Source organism: Myotis davidii, unplaced genomic scaffold (genome assembly GCF_000327345.1).
Source record: "Myotis davidii unplaced genomic scaffold, ASM32734v1 scaffold392, whole genome shotgun sequence".
NCBI lineage: Eukaryota > Metazoa > Chordata > Mammalia > Chiroptera > Vespertilionidae > Myotis > Myotis davidii.
The window spans coordinates 638,573-653,791 of NW_006284244.1; the positions used below are offsets into that span (position 1 = coordinate 638,573).

Consider the following 15,219-nt stretch of genomic DNA (forward strand, 5'->3'; position numbering starts at 1 on the left):
GGCGGGAGGCGGCGGTGCCATCAACCCAGCTCCCTGCCTCCCGGGGAATCTCAGCACTTAGCGCTCCTCGCGGAGCAGCTCAAAAGCCAAAAGCCATGGCCGGTTTGACAGCTTCCTCTGGGACTGCCTGGCCATGTGGACATCAAGCTCTCTTACCAAACCTGCGGCAGAAAGTGGGTACTTTTGTGTCCACACACCTGGACCAGCAGGCATGCAATCCAAGGAGGCACAAGAACCAGTTGCAGAATGGCCTGCGGCCTAGCCTGGGTCAGGGGGGATGCTGGAAGCTGGAGTGGACAGAATTATTTCTCAGGTGGTGGATCCCGAAAGAAACCACCTCCTCAGGCCACAGAGAGAACCAGCCATTTTACAAGTTCCTGGCGGTCAAGAATTGGGATCTTTTGTGATTCCCTGTATATTTTAAGTGTTTTTGTTCTAGTTATGTGAAAAATGCATGGGTATTTTGATAGGAATTGCATTGACTTTGTAGATTGCTGTGGGTAGAATGGACATTTTAGCTATATTAATTCTTCTAATCCATGAGTATATATATGTGTTCAATTTCTTTCATCCATGTCATAATGTTCAGAGTACAGGTCCTTTACTTTCTTGTTTAAATTTATTCCTAGGTATTTTATGTTTTTTGATGTAGTTATAACGGGATTGTTTTCTTTATTTTTTCTGATAATTCATTATTTTTATATAGGAAGACAACAGAGTCATGAATATTAATTTTATATCATGCAACTTCACTGAATTCATTAATCCTAATAGGTTTTGGTAGACTTTCTAGTGTTGTTTTTTAATATAGTATCATATATCAAATAGTGACAATTTTAGTTTTTACTTTCCAACGTGGATAACTCCCACCCCCACCCCCTTGTTTCATTGCTGTGGCTAGGATTTCTGATACTATGTTCAATAGGAGTGGTGATAGTGGGCATCTTCCCCATTTACAGTCTTCCTGATGTAAAAAGAAAAAGCTTTCAGCTTTTCACAGTTGTGTATGACATTAGTGTGGGTTTGTTTTATATGGCCTTTATTATGTTCAGGTATATTATTTGTTTGTTTGTTTTTTAAATCTTTTTTGTAGCCCTAGCTGGTTTGGCTCAATGGGTAGAGTGTATGCCTGTGGATTGAAGGGTCCCGGGTTCGATTCCAGTCAAGGGCACATGCCCGGGTTGTGGGCCCGATCCCCAGTGGGGGGCATGCAGGAGGCAGCCGATCAATGATTCTCTCTCATCATTGATGTTTCTATCTCTCTCTCCCTCTCCCTTCATCCCTGAAATCAATAAAAATATATTTAAAAAATTCTTTGTTGTTGACAGTATTACATATGTCTCTTTTTCCTCCCATTGACCTCGCCCCGGCCACTCCCACCCCCCAGCACATGCCCTCAGTCCTCTAATGTCTGTGTCCATTGGTTATATGCATGTATACAAGTCCTTTGGTTGATCTCTTACCTCCCCTTCCCATCTTTCCCTGCCTTCCCTCTGAAATTTGACAGTCTGTTCAATGTTTCTATGCAGGTATATTGCTTTTATACCCACTTTGTTGAGAGTTGTTTTTTAAATATATTTTTTAATTGATTTCAGAGAGGAAGGGAGAGTGAGATAGAAACATCAGCGATAAGAGAGAATCATTGATTTTCTTCCTCCTGCCCACCCCACTCTGGGGAATCAAGCCTGCAACCTGGGCATGTGCCCTGATGGGGAATCAAACTGTGACCTCCTGGTTCATAGGTTGATACTCAACCATTGAGCCACTCTGGCTGGGCGAGAGTTTTTTTTTTTTTATCATAAATGAATATGGAATTTTGACAGATGATTGAATGTTTCTTAGAAGCTAAAGGCCTTGAGGCTATTGCCTAGAATAGTGCCTGATGCTATCATAAATACCCAATAAAAATTAATGGGTAGATTAATTAATTAATTAATTTTATTATTATAGGCACTCAGTAGGGTGACTGGTAGGATAGCCAAGTCACTCTCAGCTGCTCTTTTTTACAAAAATTAAACACTGACTTCTGTAATTCTGTATGTGTAATTTATTTTTATGCAATTTGGTAATAAATCTGTGATTTCATTTAAAGAGTCCATGACATTAAAATTTCTTGGTAACACTATTAATAGATTGAAGTTTATTTACAGATAATCATTCCTTCTGCTTGTCACTGTCTTGTGAATCTGAGTATATATAGTACCTATGATTGTATCTATTTGCTTTTGGTATACAGTGGAACTTTATTAGTTTGATTTCTGAGGGACCACACTTGATCCTTTCCTCCATAAGCTGGAGAATAAACATTTTGATATAACATGAAGTTATGCTACCTGCTAGCCACCAAGACAGCATCCCAGTTTTTGTAGCTTTCTTAATGTCACCACTTAAATATTTTATTATTTAAAAAAGAACAGATAAAGGAAGAGTAGACATGTTTATACAGTGAGACAATGCATATTTCATAAACTCATTTGAAAAAAAATGATGGAAGTCATTGAGTACACAGAAACCTGCAATTTAAGCATTGATAGAGTGTTAATTGATTATAATCTGGTTGCCTATGTGCTCAGCTATGACATAAAAGAATACAATCAAAGTAATATTTAAAATGGTAGAAATTTATCTATGTAGACTATTCCAAAGTTAAAATTTACATAGAAATGTCACATTTATTAGTTTTCATAGATCAAATCTTTTTTTAAATGTGTACATTATTTTTTTGTCACTGTAAATATGACTTTCACATATATATTTTCAGGAATAGGTTTTCCCCTACGATGCAACTCCACCATCTCTTTTAAGTAATTTAATTGCAAACATATTTGCGAAGAGGATTATGAAAAAGTATCCTCATTAGGGAACTAGGTATGGAGGAGATTTAGAGAAAAGAAGGAATTGAACAGATTTTACCTCTGGAAGAAGTAAACTATATTGTGATGTTATTTTAAATAAAGTAATAATTAAGAGCTTTGCTTTTACAGAACCATGGCTTCTGAACCTACTATGTCAAATGAAAAATCAAGCTCTAGTAGCAGCGAAGATGAAAGTGAGACTGATACTGAAAGTGACAGCTCTGATGACAGTGAGAGCATGGAGAGCCTGTCCTCATTTGATCAATCTGAAGAAGAAGATCATCTAAGCTCAGAAGATATAGTAGAAGAGACAGCTTATGGGCAGTTACCATGTGAGTTTGGAATTAATGAAGAGAAGCCATCAGAAGTTGAAGCTACAGGCGAAAACAGCCATGATTTAGAAAAATCAGGTGAGGCAGCACCCATGGATGAATTTTCCTCCCTTTTCCTTCATCCTCCCCCTTTCTTCTCTTCCTCCTCTTCCTCCTCTTCCTCTCTCTCTTTCTCCTTCCCTCTGAACAATATCAGTGCCTTCACACTTTTTCTCTTTTATAGTAAACTAGAGCCTGGTGCACAAAATTTGTGCACGGATGGTGTGTGTGTGTGTGTGTGTGTGTGTGTGTCCCTCAGCCCAGCCTGCACCTTCTCCAATCTGGGACCCCTTGAGGGATGTCCCTCTCACAATACAGGACTACTGGCTCCCAGCCACTCACCTGTCCACCTGCCTGATTACCCCTAACCACTCCCCTGCCAGCCTGATTGATTCCTAACTGTGCCCCTGCCAGCCCGATTGCCCCTAACTCCCCTCCCATGCTTGTCTGGTCACCCCTAACTGCCCTTCCCTGCAGGCCTGGTCGCCCCCAACTGCCCTCCTCTGCAGGCCATCTTGTGGTGGCCAGCTTGTGGCAGCCATCTTGTGTCCACATGGGGACAGCCATCTTGTGTGTTTGAGTGATGGTCAATTTGCATATTACCTCTTTATTATATAGGATAAGATGTTTGTTGTTGGTTTTTAGTTGACCCCGATTGAGTAGTTTGATTGGCTTGGAATCTATACTATAAACAAAAATTAGGTTAGGGAAATTTTTTTAAAATGAGTGTGTATGGGTGGTTTTATTTAACTTAAATAGATTTATTACACTCCACCCTAGTATAGTTCTTTGAATTTTCACAAGTCCCATTAAATCAATAAATCCTTAGGGATAGGGACTGAGAATCAACAATTATAATTAGGTTCTCACATGATTCTGATTATGGTACTGTGAATTTAAAAGCAGGTCCACATGACTCTGCTTGACTCAAAAGGTTGAAGGGTACTAGAATGTTAAACTTGAGTTCCTAACTTAGTTATAGGGTTTGGCAAAAGTGGGTTTACAGTTGTATGTGAAACAGAATTTATTCTTATAACATTATTTATTTTTATTGTATTATTTTCCATATAAACAGCTGTAAACTGACTTTTGCCCCACCCTGTATTAGCACATTCTATATAATAAAAGGGTAATATGCAAATTGACCCTAACAGCAGAATGACCAGAATGATTGCTGGACCAGTCACTATGAGGCTCACTGACCACCTTTTGGTCCCTTTCCCTGGCTGGCAGGCTCTGATCGTCCAATGGCAAACAGGGAACTGGGGATGGGTGGCAGCAGGGGGCGGGGCTAGCTGCAGGCAGCCAGGGAAAATGGCCCTGATTGCAGGCCATGCCTAGGGACCATACCTGTGCACCAATTTCTTGTGCCAGGCCTCTAGTATAATATAATTATACTGATTGTAAAAAAATCAATACCAGGTTGAGTTTTAATATATCTCTCAATATAAAAATTTTATAATTTAATAGTGTGTATTATCAGATTAAAGGAAAATACTTCAGTAGCTGCAGAAAAACATTTAATAAAGTTCAATAGTTACTCATGCCTATTTTTCACCCACTGGGAAAATAAGATAGTTACCTAAACTTAATAAAAGCAGCTTGCTAAAAATCTATATCAAACATTGAATAATGGTAAAATTTCATCTGCTTTGCCACTGAAATGAGGAAGAAGAAAACATTTTTGCTTTCATCACAACAGTCTAGTATTATATTGGAGGGCCTAATTAGTGTTAAAAAAAATCAGAAAAATAAATAAAATATGTAAAGATAGGGAAGAAAGCAAAAATAACTTATTATACTCTACCCTGAACAGTGAAGAAAGTCTACCTAAAATGTCCAAGATCATCTACACACAACTGTGAAATAAGAGAAATCTCTTTTGGAATGTAAAATTGACATGTTAAAAAATATTGATCCTAACCCCATCAATATGGAAATATCCATTAGTATAGAATATAATACTGATTCTAAGTACAAAAATGACTAATTGGAAAATATATTCAAAGAAAGAAAACCATCAAATTATCCATACAAAATATATATAAAATATATGGAGGAATAAACTTATCAAAGCATATTAAAGAGAGCTCTGGCCGTGTAGCTCAGTTGGTTGGGCATTGTTCTGTACACCAAAACGTTGCAGGTTCGTTTCCCAGTCAGGGCACATACCTAGGTTTCACGTTTGATTCCCAGTAGGGGCATTTATGGGAGGCAACTGATTGATGTTTCTCATTCACATCAATGCTTCTCTCCCCACCACCCCCCTCCGCTCTAAAAATCAAACATATCCTCGGGTGAGGATTAAAAAAACATATTAATGAGAAAATAATTATGAAACATTATAGAAGAACTTATTTGTACTGAATAAATGTAGAAATATCTTATGTTCTTCCTAGTTATCATCTGATATTATAAGTATATTTAGTCTGATCAAATTAATCTTTAAAAGGCGAAAGATTTATGTGGTCTGAAGAGAAACCAGAGCATCAAATTAATCTTTAAATTTAATACATGTTCAATCTGAATCTCCTCTTTTATCTTGCCTCTACAAAAAAAAATATGCATCAGAATATCTTAAGGATCTTGAGGTAAATTTCTTAAACAAAATAAAACAAGTGCTTGATTTCTTAAACAAGATAAAAGAAATTTTCAAATAAAAAATTAAAAGTTTGATAAATTTGACCATCTATACTAATAAAGGGTAATATGCTAATTAGACCAGGTCAACCGGACATCTTCTGGAAGTCCAACTTCCTTCCGGAGAAAGCCATGGTGGCGGGTGCCAAGGCAGAAGCAGTTAGAGGCAGTCAGGCCAGCAGGGGAGCAAGCAGATAGGGGCGATCAGGCTGATGGGGGAGTAAGCTGTTAGGGATAAGATCAGGCTGGCACAGAAGAGCAATCAGTTAGGGGCACAATCAGGCTGGCATGGAGGAGCAAGCAGTTAGGGGCGAGATCAGGCCAGCGTGGGGGAATAATCAGTTAAGTGGCAATCAGGCCATCAGGGAAGAGCAATTGGGGGGCGATCAGGCCGGCAGGGGGGGCAGTTAGGGTGTGATCACGGTGGCAGGGGAGGGCAGCTGGGATGATCAGGCCAACAGGAGAGGGCAGTTGGGGGTGATCAGGCCTAAACCAGCAGTCAGACATCCCCTGGGGGATCCCAGATTGGAGAGGATGCAGGCCAGGCTGAGGGACTCCCCCCATGCATTAATTTCATGCACCGGGCCTCTAGTATCAAATAAAAGAGTATTTATATATTAAAGATGCCAAACAATGTTAAAGGGGTATACTGGAATGAAACCATACGTCCATGTATAATTATAAGTATTATTTATCCAGGAAAATTAAAGATTGTATACAAATTAATTGGAGAAGACAACTCAGTAGAAAATAGGCAAAGGTCATCAATAAGCAAATCACAAAAGGGAAACTTAAATGTTAAAAAAACAGATATATATTCTACAACATACTCATCCTTGGTAGTAATATAAATTAGAACTCTGAGATGCTATTTCACATTTCTTAGATTAGAAATACTTCAAAGTTCGACAATATCAATACATTGAATATGAACTTAATACTATCTAGTAAAGTTGCTTACCCTTCTAATTTTTACCTTTTAGAGAACTTCTATTGCTTATGCTCCATGAGACATATTAAAATTTTTATTAACCTACATCAACCCAATAAATTCAATTAAAAAATAAAGGAAAAAATAATGTAAAATATGCTATAATTTGTAAGACAATGGCAAGAAAACAAAACAACTTAAATGTCTATCATTATGGAATTTGGCTTCAGAAGGTGATATAATTGTATGGTAGAGTATTATCAGCTGCTAAAATGTGTATCAATGTGGATAGATCTCAAAATGATAAAGTTGAATGAAGAAAACAAGTTGTGGAATGATACCGTTTAACTGAAGGAGACAAAGAAGGATATTATATGTGTTAATACAAAATTATGGCAAAGAAATATCACAATGTCGGTGGCCAACTATGGCAGCAGAATGGGAATACAGCTATATCTTCAATGTTTATACCCCTTTAATAAATAAATTTGAAGCAAAATAACAAAATTTTAACATTTATCAATTCCAATGTTTGATACGTAGATGTTTGCTATTATTTTTTATACTCTTCTGTATTTTTAAATTATTAGCAGTCCTCCCCCTAAAAATGATCAACTGAAATTTAGGGTGGCCCCATCACCAACCAACTTTTATTAACCACCTTGATTAAATTCTCAAGATTTTTGAATTCTTCATCTGGATGATCTAGATATATAAAACCCAAGCAATCGGAACGCTGGAACAACAAGAAAAACCAGAACCACTGGTTGCTTTGACGTGCACTGCAGCCCTGATCGGCCCCCTCAGCCCGATTGAGGGTGGGGTGGGCTGGCTAACCATCTGAGCTCCCACACCCCCAGCCCCAATCAGCCCTAGTCAGCCTGCCGGTTAGACCCCACCCGTGCACGAATTCATGCACTGGGCCTCTAGTGTATGGATAACATTTACCCACAGCAAATGTTAATAATTCACCTAAGCTCAAATTGAAATATTTTTTACCTTCTTACAAACTAAAATAAAAAATAAGTGAAAGAAATACAGTAGACCAACAATGTGTTCTTTAAAATTATTGATACAATTGAGACTAAACTTTAAAATATTCTTTCAAATGAATATTTTCACATGACTCCACCAGTTAGGCAGGCTTTTAATAAGCAAAACTTAAGACCTAGTAACAGAAAATGTTTCTGCTATCTTACACAAAACTTTAAATCTTGCATCTGTATCTAATCACAATGTTAGCTTGTTGGGTTACTTCTCTCAGCATAGATATGAAAATAGTAATGATAAAATGGAAGTATGAAATTATGGGTCACAAAACAATGAAGACATTTGGAGACTTCTATGTTAATTGTAACAAATACTAAATAAGTACAATTTTAATGAATATGAATATATACACCCCAGTGTAGCCTTACCATTTGAGTAATAAATTATTTGATTAATAAATTCCAAAGTACTTTTTAGGAGTGAGGAGCTACCTATTATTAATATATCTGGACCTATATATAGGCATGTCTAGGTACCCCACTTTTTAAAATATTTTTTATAATACCTAACACTCCTCAATTATGCACAAATTCACTTTCTTTGAAAGAGAAGCAGTTGTGAGGGTTCAATTAATTAATATCAGTCATAACAATATGAGAGATTACTTATGCTGTAACAAAAATGCCCAAAAATCTACAGTGTTTCAATATTCCTGCTTCTTTTTTCCTGAGACCTCACATTCTAAATAGATGAATGTTTGTTTTTTTTCCAAGTGCTAATTTCTTAATAGAATGCATTTAACAAGGACATGAGATATTACAAAGAAATTTGGAAGAGTAATTTATTTCAAAGAATTAAATCAAATTTTCTCCCCTCCCCTCCCCCAGTATACAGAAGAATACTAAAATACAGGATTTGTCATTTTATTAACCATGTTTAATGAGAAAACTTTTGAAGGTAGACACTATATCTATATCTATATATCTGTTTAAAGATATCTTTCTATATATTTATATGAATTAATTTGAAAGTGCTAAATTTTCAGTTTTTTGGACATTCTTGTCTTTGTGGACTTGTATTTATGTTTATCATTAAAATTCATTTGTGACTAGGAATTTACTATTTTGTGTTTATGAGAAATCAAATTTTAAAACTGTAAGATTGGCTTACCTTGCCCATATTTATTCTTTATAGTAAGTAATATAGGCATATTCTCATTTTTAACATAATCTGTTTATCTTTTGACATGTAACAGAATATTTCACCCATGCTTATACAGTCTTGTATAAAATATAAGTATACTCAAACTTAGCAACAGAAGGAATTATCAATTAAAATTATGTTAAAATTGAGTATTAAACTTGTTACTTATTTTAAAGGATTAACTGAATGTAAGCAAATTCTGAGGACCCTCTCATTGATGATTTGGAAAGCTCTGTCAAAATCTAAGTAAGTACAGCACAAATCCTTCCAAGTGATATATCATTAGAAATAATTCATTTCCTCTGTGTGGCATATTTTTTTTTATTTCTTCGTGCTAAGAATCATTTCGGGTAAATTGCAAGTGGGGAAAGAGATTGATATTTCTGAAAATAGGTAAATATTTTCTTTTCTTGGGAAGGATTCTACTATATCACTTTTATTCAGTAGCAAGGAATAATATACTGAAAACTTGAAAGGGTATAAGTGGAGGAAAGATTCATTTTTTAAATCTTGCACAAGACTAAAGTAGCAATTTAATTGGCCTCATATTACATGTCAAAATCTTTGAAGGTTTCATAAAATTGAAATTTGGTGTGTTTTAACTAATATCAAAACATTATTTAATAGCAACAAGGACAAGTACACCAAACTAATGCATCATTGAATTCCCTCAAGAACCATTTTTATGTGCTCATTAATATGCTAGCCTCTAGGGATGAAGAAAATAGAATTTCTTGTTAGAGGTGATTTATTTAATCTAATCTTATATCACTTACCTCCACATTCCAATTTTCTAAAATAATTTAAAATAGATATGCTGTAATGCCAATTGAATGCAATTATAAAACACAAACACAAAATATCATTTATGATATGAATATTTTAAGCATATATTATGACATAAGTACTTAGTTCTATAAATTGTATAAATATTTATCTCATGAATCCTCATAGCAACTACATGAAATTTTAACTGCTTTTAATTCCCACTTAAGTTTAGAAACTGTAGCACAGAATAGAGAAGCAAGTAATCTAAAGTCCCAGAGCTGGTCTTTTTTTAAATGAGGTTGTACATTTTCCTGGTGTTGAGTTGTATAAGTTCTTTATGTAGTTTGGAAATTAACCCCTTATCAGATGTATCACTGGCAAATATGTTCTCCCATTCAGTGGGTTCCCTTTTCACTTTGTTGATATTTTCTTTTGCTGTACAAAAGCTTTTCAGTTTGATGTAGTCCCATCAATAAATCAACAAACAACAAGTGCTGGCAAGGATGTAGAAAAAAGGGAACCCTTTTGCACTGGTGGTGGGAATGCAGACTGGTGCAGTCACTGTGGAAAACAGCAAAGAGTTTCCTCAAAAAATTATAACTGCATCTACTTACTGAACTAGCGATCCCACTTCTGGGAACAAGTATATCCAAAGAAACTCAAAACACTAATTTGAAAGAATATATGCAGCATTCATTGCAGCATTATTTACAATAGGCAAGATCTGGAAACAGCCCAGTGTCCATCATTAGATGAGTGGATAAAAAAGCTGTGGTACATTTACACAATAGAATGCTACTTGGCCATAAAAGTGAGCATACAAACAAATAAATGGAATCTTCTTTTTTTGTTGTTAATTCTCACCCGAGGATATTTTTACATTGATTTTTAGACAGAAGGAGAGACACAGAGAGAGAAACATCGATGTGAGAGAGACACATTGATTGGTTGCCTCCGGCATGCACCCCCACCAGGGTATGCACCCCAATCAGGGCCAGGGTTTGAGTCCGTAGTGTAGGTACATGCCCTTGACCTGGATCAAATCCAGGAGCCTTCAGTCCACTAGCCCACGCTCTATCCACTGAGCCAAACCAAGGCAGAAAGTTACCTTTTGTGACAACATGGATAGTCGTGGAGATTATTTTGCTAAGTGGAATAAGCCAGAGAAAGGGAAATACTGTATGATCTCACTTATATGTGGAATATAATGAACAAAATAAACTGACAAATAAAATTGAAACAGAGGCATGAATACATGGAATAGACTGACAGCTGTCAGAGGGGAATAGAGTTAGGGGAGGCTAGTGAAAGAAGGTGAAGGTTTTAAGCAAAAAATATAGATACACACACACACACACACACACACACACACACACACACACTATATAACACGTAGACACAGACAACAGTGTGGTGATGGCCGGAGGGGAAAGGGAGTGGGGGTAGGTGCAGTGAGCAAACAGGGAAGGGGGAGGGAGAGTAGGGTCTGAAAGAGACTTTTCTTGGGGTGATGGGCACATGATGTAGTGTGCAGATGATGTTTTGGTGAGCTGTACATTTGAAACTTGTAAGGTTTTGTAAACCAATGTCACCCCAATAAATATAATTAAAAAATATTAGAAAATAAAAATAAATAAATAAACAAACAAACTCCCAGAACGTGTATGTAACAGAGCCAGGATTCTAATCTCAGCAGTCTGACGGCAGAGAATACAGTCTGATTTACTACTTTATGTGTCAAAATGTGCAAAGAGTAAATTCTGAAAAAAATGTACAGCAGAATTCAAGTTTCTGCAGTTTTAATGTTTTTAGTAGCATGTAGTAGCTTCACACATCAGCCACAAAACTGAAGAAAAAAAAACCAAAAGAAAAAATTAAAACTAGAAGCATGTGGTTCATGTTTTGTACAACACCAGGTGTTGAAAATTATGTAGATGAATTGAATTTCTGACACCTGTTAATGTAGGTGTACCTCTATATGATTGCTTTAGAAAATAATTTGCTATTGCCTTATGGTGTACAAATTGGTAATTACATTTTTATAAATAGACCTTAGAGTTTCACCTGTGTAGTAGGAAACAGACACAAGAATGATCATTGCAGCACAGTTTGTAACAGCAATAAATGGAAGAAAAAATGCTCATTGAAAGGAGAAAGATAAAGATAAATATTGATGTAGATATATAATTGCTATTATACAGCAGTAAAGTTATTTAAATATAGCTTCCTGCAACCATATACTAGAATTTTAATAGTAATTGGTAATTAAGTTTAAAAATTCCATAAAAGTCGGATAAGACATTGTTCTTTTAATAAAGATCCTAAGCAAGGCACACATATACTGTCATAAAAACTTTTAAAAAGTGAGAAAGAGGGGGAGAACCAGGGAATTAAGGGGGGAAAAAAGAGGGACCAATTTAAAAATCTGAAAAATAAAGAATTAATTAAAAAAAAAAAAAAGTGAGAAAGAGTATGATGAAAACTAAATTCAAGGCAGTGATTGGCTATGAGGGAGAGTTTGGGAGTTAAGTTTTGACAACATCTCATAGGGTCGATATAAGTTATAGAAAATTTTTGGAGTGGGTGAAGAGTTTACAGCTCTTCATTGCATGTTAATTTAAAATGCACAATGAGATAGTCCCATACATATAATTGACCAAAGATTATGACTGCTTTAATTTTTCACACTGGAAGTACAAAAACAGTAAGTATAAATTTAAAATAGAGAGGCACTTTTTTGCATAAATTTATGCTTACAATAATGAATTTAAGTTTCACCATAGAATCAGTCATGCCTTTAACTAAAGGCTTATTTATGATTGCAAAATAATAGGAATGCCCTGGAAAATTGTTACTTCAATATAATAGAACTGTGTGGTTAGTTTTTCTTTAAGATTCTTGCTTAAACTAGAAGAAAATTTGTGAAACCAATTGAACTGTGGGATTTTGCTCAGGCTACTATTATCTTTATAATCTTTGCATTATGTGTTTCATATTTTTATTCAGAATGGTGAGCTTACTTAAAGACTTTGTTGAGTCTGAATTTTTTTTGATTGATGGAGATTCATTACTCATCGATTGTTTTCTTAATGTGAACTTCAAGAAAGGACAAACTCTTCACTTCTTTTATATTGTAGAACGATTTCTGCATGATTTCATTCAAAAGGAAGCCAAATTTGTATTAGTTTTTTTTAAGGTAACAAACAGATTTAATTTTCTATTCTCATTTTATAGAGGCTAAGAAAAAATATTTATTTTTAAGTGTTATCAGTCATTACTTACTCTTTTATATATTCTGCTTATTCAGATTATAATTAAAGTCTATACTAGTAGGAATAATACCAAGTATTATTAATAGGGAAATAGCTAATGAGTCTTTATCTGACATTTCTACAGTATTCAGAAAAATTAAGTTAATAACCTTGAATTTTTGACTCCTTGTATGTTAATACAACAATTTATATGCAATGCTAATATTTAGAAAAATAACTAGATATTCTATTTTTATCTCTAAAATTAACATTGTTTTCATTTATCTACAGGATGCAGAAAATCTGTATTATAATTACCCTGAAATTCTGGCCCTTCGTACCATATTGATTTATCATTTAGAATACAACACTGATGTCACTATTCATACAGAATTTTCCAACTGTCTGACACCAGAATGGGAGATATTTCTTAAAGAATGTTATCCATATTTCCTCATTGTCTCAGATAAGGGAATAACAAAACATCAAACAGACTTTTTAAACATTTTGATCATGCATGCTCTTCAGAAGAAAATCAATATTGTACAGATTTCAGGAATAGAGTCAGATGTCCTTAGAATTTATGGATACTATGCCTCAAGTCTCTATATGCACAAACAGTTTTTTGAAAAGGTAAGTTATGTTAAATTACCCAGAATAAATGAGCAACATCAATGTGGAAAAATTAACCAGAGAACCAATAGCCGTAAGTGTTTATTCAAAAATTCTGGGCATAAGAACACTCTGAAGGAATATTCTAACATGGGAAAAGAGCAGAATTTAAGTTAGCGTATGTTCTTGCATATTAAGCCTTTGGGCAATTTTGAGAAGTGGGGAGGAAAAGTATGAGCTAAGGTCAAGTACAATAGGCACTGCAGAAGAACAGTTCAGAGACCAAGGACATGTGAGGACACAGTGGGAAATTCCCAGTCAGTGCCTTGTACATAAATTACATGTATCTGTACATACATATGTACACATTCACATCGCATACACATTCATTTATACACTCCTATTATTAAATTTGCATACATTTGTGTATATATTTTACATATAAGTGTGTGTGTGTGTGTGTGTGTGTATGTGTATATATATATATATATAATCTGGGATGATTAGTCTGTATTATCACTTTTAAAATTAAGATAGCTGTTAGATAGAGGTTTGTAATAGGTATTTTTACTTGAACCAGACGACTTACTTATGTGTTTTGTTTTTTAGCATGAGATACAACTGCAGCATGCCTTACATGCCTACATAATAGAGTATGACCAAAGGTCACTGGAGAGAGAAATATTTCTCTATGGTCATTTGAAACTTAACTTGGGAGAAATGCAGAAAGAGGTAACAACACATTTATTTGGAAACTGAAGTCCAGCATATAGGCAGTGTACTTTTAATGGTTTATTGCTTCTAGAAGACAGACATTTTTTTAAATCAACATTCATGTCCTTGCTGATTATATAGACTTTCTTCTTTAAGCTGCACAGCCCTGAGGCAAAGGGAGTCTTGCTAAATTTATTGATTACAAAAATAATTTATTGATTTTTGGTAGAGATGTTCTACCAAAAAATTATGTAGAACATGCTGTAAAATTGGAGGAAAAAAAGCTAGTGTGATAATTTTAAGATCTCAAAATTTTATTTTTTAATATATGGGTGACTACTATGGAAACGTACACCTAAAAGCTAGGAAATTTTTACTTTTCTGAAAAGGAAAGCTATGCAGCTAGTATGGAAGTTAAGCCATTGATACTTGAGTAATCTCTCATGAGGAACCTAAGCCAGTGTTTATTTTATCCTTTTGATTACTCCAACCTCACTATCTGATATTTCCCTTCCACACTCTTCTTTTTGAAAGACAAGGTGTGTTGTCCTAGTTTCTCTCATAGACAGCAGCCTATTAAACATCTCCTCATGGATGTCTGTTGTTGTTAATCCTCACCTGAGAAGATTCCCTAGAGATGTTCTACCCAAAAAAATTATGTAAAACATACTGTAAAATTGGAGGAAAGAAGCTAGTGATAATTTTAAGATCTCAAACTTTTATTTTTTAATATATGGGTGACTACTGTGGAAAAGTACACCTAAAAGCTAGGAAATTTTTAGTTTTCTGAAAAGGAAAGCTATGTAGCTAGTATGGAAGTTAAGCCACTGATAGTTGAGTAATCTCTCATGAGGAACCTAAGCCAGTGTTTATTTTATCCTTTT

The 15,219-nt window shown here is 35.1% G+C and overlaps 1 protein-coding gene across 1 annotated transcript in view; it reads left to right on the forward strand.

Moving 5' to 3' along the window:
* The window catches only part of LOC102768284 (probable ATP-dependent RNA helicase DDX60), a 112,273-nt gene that overhangs the window by 1,020 nt on the left and 96,034 nt on the right, over positions 1-15,219 (forward strand). The window contains exons 2-6 of the mRNA XM_015568480.1: positions 2,985-3,265; positions 9,167-9,236; positions 12,765-12,954; positions 13,301-13,642; positions 14,231-14,353. Of these exons, the coding sequence (XP_015423966.1) occupies positions 2,989-3,265; positions 9,167-9,236; positions 12,765-12,954; positions 13,301-13,642; positions 14,231-14,353 (1,002 nt within the window). The 5' untranslated portion in view covers positions 2,985-2,988. The remainder of the gene's footprint in view (positions 1-2,984; positions 3,266-9,166; positions 9,237-12,764; positions 12,955-13,300; positions 13,643-14,230; positions 14,354-15,219) is intronic.